The following is a 6,353-nucleotide window of genomic DNA, read 5'->3' as shown; positions in this document are numbered from 1 at the left end:
GAGCCTGATGGGCTGCCGTCTGTGGGGTCACACAGAGTTGGACACGACTGAAGCGACTTAGCAGCAGCAGCAGCAGGAGGGGTAATATTATCGGGATGTTCTTGGTGGTAGTTTAGCAGCTAAATCATGTCTGACACTTGTAATCCCATGGACTGTAGCCTTTCAGGGTCCTGTGTCCATGGGATTCTCCAGGCAAGAATACTAGAGTGGGTTGCCATTTCCTTCTCCAGGGGATCTTCCTAATCCAGGGATAGAACCATGTCTCTCGCATTAGCAAGCAGATCCACCAGGGAAGCCTTTCAGGACATTAATTCTCATTGAATTGATCTGTAGATTCAATGTCATCCTAATTAAAATCCCAGCAGTCTTTTCTGGAGAAATTGACAAACTGCTTCTAAAATTTATATGAAAATGAAAGGGATGTAAAGGCAATTTTAAGAAGGAACAACTTTGGAGCACTCACATTATCTCATTTCATTACATAAAATGTGATAAAGTAATCAAGACATTGTGTTTTCTGTGTAAGTAAGTATAATGTGTAATGGACTGGTGTCATGGAAAAGAATAGAGGGTCCAGAAATAGACCTATACATGAACAAATATTGCATTTTGACTAAGGACCCAAAGTAATTCAACGGGAGAAATGATAGTGTTTTCAGCAAATGCTGCTGGGAACTTCCAACTGTATTTCTACTTGTAAAACAACAATAACAACAACCTTTAGTGATTATCCAATACCACAAACAAACCTTAGGCTATAGACTTATACTTAAAATCAAAAATTAAAAGTTATTAGAAGTTGTTGGAAAAAATATTTATAAGCTTAAGACAGGTCAGTATTTCTTAATTAGGACAAAATGAGTATGCCTCAAAGGACTTAATAATGATGTTATATTTCATCAAAATTTAAAATAACTTCTCTTTAAAAAATAAAAATGGAAAAATGAGAATGCAAGCAAGACGCAGATTGTGAGTTTTCATGATGCATATTTCTGCAAAGTACTGTTTTCTAGAATATATAATGCTATCACTTAACTATAAAATAAGTAGCTCAGTTACAAAAATAAAAGAATGAATAATTTTTTTTCAAAAAGAGCCATTTAAATGGCCAGTTGAAGCAATGCAAATTAAAGTTATAATGAGATGCCACTGCACAGCTATAAGAATGGCTGACATTTAAAAAGATGACACCAAGTGTTGGCATGGATGTGAAGGAAGAAAGAACTGGAATTCTTACTGCTGGAAGGAAAGTAAAATAGGGTAAGCACTGTTCAAACTGTGATATTCTGCTAGAAATTTAAGCATACCCATACTCTACAATCTTGCAATCTACTTCTAACATTTACCAAGGAAAATTTACAACATATATACACACAAATTCTTGACCTGCTTGTTTATAACAGTTCCATTCATAAAAGATAAAAACTTACATTATATTTATGTTAGATGGCTCTTATACCTATATTTTTAAGACCTTTACATTGGCATCCAGTTATATGATTTTATGCAGTTTTAAGCCAAGAAAATTTTTTTATATTGAAATCTTTAAGTGAATAAGCTTTTTGGGAGACTTCAAGTAATAATGAAAACCATTATTTATAGTGTGAACCAAGCAATCTGAACAGATTGCTTTTTACTTTTGAGAAGTGCATTTTCTCAATAAAATATTAATATACACTTTTACTTATTTCTCTTTATGTGAGTACATGCTTATTTTTCAAATAATAGTTCATAGTGTTGTACAGGAATAGAGAAATCAAATAGTAATATATTTATTCTTTTTCACCGTGAGTGGAAGAAGAAAAAGAAATGGATAGATCTTTGCAGGATGAAAGCTTAAGTAAGGCAAGAGATGTGTTCCTGATGCTTTCAGTAAAGACTGAAAGAACCAGACGTTGAGAATAGTATACTGAACTTTTGGTAGATTTTTCCTTTCACAGTGAAAATAACAAACTTGTATGTTGTCACTGAGGCACAGGTCTTATGTGTAGAAGGGATCTTCTAAACAAATTTTTCACTATTTTCAGGTAACAGAGTAACATGAAACACAATAACACCAACTCACTTGTTTCCAGGAAACTAAGTTGTATGCGCGTGTGGTTGTACAAGGCTTGCAACTCATACCCTCTAACTCCATCTGGTGCTTTCCTATGTTTCTCAGCATCTTAGTGCCCGTAGAGACACATTGTTTAATTCCTCAACTTCTTCATATAAGAATAATATATTTTTGAAATTATCATTGAAAGGTTGATGAGACATGAACAACAAGAACCAGGATTCTTGGCCTCTGGAGGAGAGAAATTCCACCCGGGGCCATGACAAGTCTTGATTGTTTAGAGCTTTTGTGTAGTAAACTTTTATTAAAGTATAAAAGAGATAGAGAAAGCTTCTGACATAGACATCAGAAGGGGGCAGAAAGAGTCCCCTCTTACTAGTTTATAGCAAGAAGTTATACACCTATTAGCAAGTTGCTAATTAGAGAAACGGAATGTCTCAAAATGGGAGAGCTGCACTAGGCCCCTCACCCACAACATGCATTTTGGGATAGCATTGGCACAAGGTGAGTCATCCCAGGCCATAAAACCATTGACATGAATCTTGAAGAAAGGCAGGTTTCCAAGCAAATACAAGTTTCTTTAACACAGCTTAAGAGAACATTTCCATGAGTAAAACATACTGGTTTGTTGAGCCATTATCAGTCCTCAGTCTTAGGTGGAACCGACTTGAAGAAAGGCAGATTCTAAAGTAAATACACAGTTCATTAAAATAGTTTAAGAAAAACATTTACATAAGAAAAACACATTGGTTAACTCAAGGTTTGAGAAAAGTTCAGTTCAGGCAGAACCAGATGTCATGGTAACACAGAGTTTTAAAAGAAACCTCCTTTTTATTTTGTATAGAGAAGAAAAAAAAATGTGACTTTTGTAGTTTGTTTCCTCCTGCCTCTTAAGAGAGAGGGAAAAAAGTCTGACATTTGCAGTCTATTTCCTCCACTTGGGGACCCCAGCCTTCCTGCCTGTTACCCTCTCATTATTTATATTCTTCTTAATCCAACTTTTGGAAAAGACAATAGCAACCCACTCCAGTATTCTTGCCTGGAGAATCCCAGGGGCAGAGGAGCCTGGTGGCCTTCAGTCCATAGGGTTGCAAAGAGTTGGACATGACTGAATGACTAACACACACACTTTCTAAACCAACTTTGAGCTCCTGAAAGCAGGGGTGGCAGTGGTTTAGCGGCTCAGTTGTGTCCAACTCTTGCAACCCCAAGGACTGCAGCCTGCCAGGCTCCTCTGTCCATGGGATTTCCCAGGCAAGAATACTGGGGTGGGTTGCCATTTCCTTCTCCAGGCAATCTTCCTGACCCAGAGATTGAACCTACATCTCCTTCTTTGCAGGCAGTTTCTTTACCGACTGAGCCACCAGGGAAGCCTGAAAGCAATTCTAGTGTTCTATTTATTTTTGTACTTTAATAGCTAATGGAATCTGCAGAACCCAAGTGTACTTAGAAACTAAAATTAACAAGAAATAACGTTCATATAGTCTATTGTATATTTGAGGATTGTTACTGAATTGTATATTACGTTGCTTAAATTCTTTAACTCATTAGCATACCATGTGTTTGCATATCATTCACCATGGAACCCTGGATCCAAAAGATATGTGTCCAATGCACAGACACTTTGGGTCATACATTCATTCGATAGTCCTTTAAATCTACTAAAACTTTATGATACTTGTTACACACATGAGCATTCAGGGAAAAAACCTGCCTTTTTCTAATGCACATGGATAGAGAAAAGAAGTGAAGAGACGAAAAGAGAGACAGAGAGACAGTGAGTTGAATAATGCCTGTGATATCATTGAAAGTTTAGAGAAAAAGACAATTACAGAATATTAGCAACTTTCCAGCCTTCAGAATTGAAGTTTCAACTCCTATTATCTTTGGGCTTCCCTGGTGGCTCAGCTAGTAAAGTATCTGCCTGAAATTCAGGAGAAGCAGTTTCAATCTGTGGGTGGGAGGATTCCCCTAAAGAAGGGAATGGCAACCCACTCTAAGAGATTCTTGCCTGGAGAATCCCATGGACAGAGGAGGCTGGTGGGCTACAGTCCACAGGGTTACAAAGAGTCAGGCACGACTGTGTGACTGACACTGCTACTACTATCTTAGTCTCCAATATACTCCCTTCAGTGGAAATAAGAACACATTACAAATTACACAACACAGCCCACCAAATAGACACAGTTGTATCCCCAAGTTAAGAAGTGTATGATATATTAACAGTTGTCTGTTCTGGAACATAAATCTCTCACTTTAAAACTTGCTTAAGGAATCTTAGTATTTTGCACAAAATAGGATAAGAAGTGTGGGAAAAGGAGACAAATGGGTCAAGGAGATTCCTTTTTTTTCTTTTTAATTTTTTTTAAAGGAAATTCCTTTTGAAGTGTGAGAGAAAGAGGAACTCTAAATAAAACTGAAGCTTTATTAAAGGGAACACAAAAACCGTTTACACAGTTTGAGATTAAAATTCATCGATGTTGAACTTCAGTCCACTCATTGATTCAATTATTGATTGAGTAATCCATTCAAATACCATCCAATTTTAGGAAAGAAGAGATCCAGTTGTTCTTGTCACAATCCTTTCTTCAGTAACCTCTGGATTCCTTGCTTGATCTCCTGGGTTCGCACCCCATAGACAATGGGGTTGAGGGCTGCAGGGATGACATGGTGGAGGACATTGAGCAAGACAGGCACATCAGAGGACATTTTCTTTTCTACCACAAGTGTGAAGACAAAAACCAGAAGGATGGTGCTGAAGAAGAGGATCAGGATGAAGTGGGAGCCACATGTGCTTAGGGCCTTGGCCACAGCTCCCTGTGCCTTGAGTCTCAGCACAGCCCTCAGTATGAAGGTGTAGGAGAGGAAGATGAGGATGAGGTCAGATCCCAGCAGAGTCCAGCCTCCAGCAAATTGGTAGAGACGATTGATGGTAATATCATTACAGGAGAGCCTGGAGACAGACATATTGGCACAGATGCAGTTCTCAATGATGTTTCTCCCACAGTAATGCAGACGTCCTGAGAGAATGGGGATGGGCAGTGTCAAAAAGACACTTCTGGACAAAATGAAAATGGCTGCCTTGGTTATAAATTGGTCAGTGATGATGGATGGGTACCTCAATGGATGGCAGATGGCCACATAGCGGTCATAGGCCATGACCATGAATGTGCAGGACTCCATGGCAAAGAAACTATTCATGATGAACATCTGAAAGAAGCAGGCAAAGAAGCCGATGGACCTGAGGTCAAACCAAAAGATGGCCAGGACCTTGGGGATGACAGTGAGACAGACCACTGTGTCCAGTGAGGAGAGCAGGCTGAGCAGGTAGTACATGGGCTCATGCAGAGAGGCCTCCAGCCAGATGGTGATCAGGAGGGTGATGTTGGCACCAAGGGCCAGGAGCAAGAGGAAGCTAAGGGGCAGGGACAGCCAGTGCTGCCAGCTGGGGGACCTGACAAAACAGTTCAGGAGGAAGTCTGAAAACTCAGTGGAGATGCTGCCATTTTGGTGTGCTGCCATATGTTGTCATATAGTTCTGCAGCTTCCTTTTGGTGAGCTATAATTTTAGGATAAAATTAGTTACTAATTCAAGATATATTGCGACAGAAGAAATTGCTTTATTTAAGGAACTTGTGGATCCTGGCAATTTATCCAAGCCTAGTGAATTTACATGTGCATCTTTTGTGCCCTGCTGGGAAGAGTCACATTACTCTAAACAATACAGAAGAATGAGATGATATGATTTCTTTGTAAATGTTTGATTTGTTCAGTGTTTTTAATTTTTATTGGGGTATAGTTGTTTCACACTATTGTGTTAGTTTCTACTGTACAAGAGAATTAATCATCCCTATGTAAACATATATGCCCTCCATTTTGAGCCCTCCTTCGACTCTACCCCGCCCCCGCATACCACTCTTCCAAATCATTACAGAGCACTGTGCTGAGATCCCTGTGTGATATTGCAGGTTCCCACTAGCTATCTATTTCACACATGTTAGTGTATGTCAGTCCCAAATTACCAATTCCTCTCCCCACACCACTCTTATTTCAGAGTCTGTTCTCTACATCTTGTCTCTATTCCCGTCCCGGAAATGGTTCATCTGTACCATTTTCCCATATTCCACGTGTATGAATTAATATATGATATTGATTTTTCACTTTCTGACTTACTTCATTCTTTTAAAAACTATTTTCTTTATTTCTTTTTGGCTGTGCTGATTCTTGTTGCTGCATGGGCTTTTCTCTAGTTGCAGCAAGCAGGGACTACTCTTGTTGCGGGGCATGGGTTTATCCT

The 6,353-nt window shown here is 38.9% G+C and overlaps 1 protein-coding gene across 1 annotated transcript; it reads right to left on the bottom strand.

Moving 5' to 3' along the window:
* Nucleotides 1-4,630: 4,630 nt before the first annotated feature.
* On the bottom strand, nt 4,631-5,578 carry LOC102414090 (olfactory receptor 56A3-like). Its single transcript, XM_006053101.1, has one exon. The coding sequence runs from the start codon at nt 5,576-5,578 to the stop codon at nt 4,631-4,633; it is 948 nt and encodes a 315-aa protein (XP_006053163.1).
* Nucleotides 5,579-6,353: the final 775 nt, after the last annotated feature.

Source organism: Bubalus bubalis, chromosome 16 (genome assembly GCF_019923935.1).
Source record: "Bubalus bubalis isolate 160015118507 breed Murrah chromosome 16, NDDB_SH_1, whole genome shotgun sequence".
In the NCBI taxonomy this organism is placed as follows: domain Eukaryota; kingdom Metazoa; phylum Chordata; class Mammalia; order Artiodactyla; family Bovidae; genus Bubalus; species Bubalus bubalis.
The sequence above is the reverse complement of the archived record's forward strand: the minus strand, read 5'-3'. Positions and strand labels throughout refer to the sequence as shown.

Excerpts from the sequence above, each read along its gene's own strand:
- LOC102414090 (XM_006053101.1), bottom strand. The coding sequence starts at position 5,578 with ATGGCAGCACACCAAAATGGCAGCATCTCCACTGAGTTTTCAGACTTC.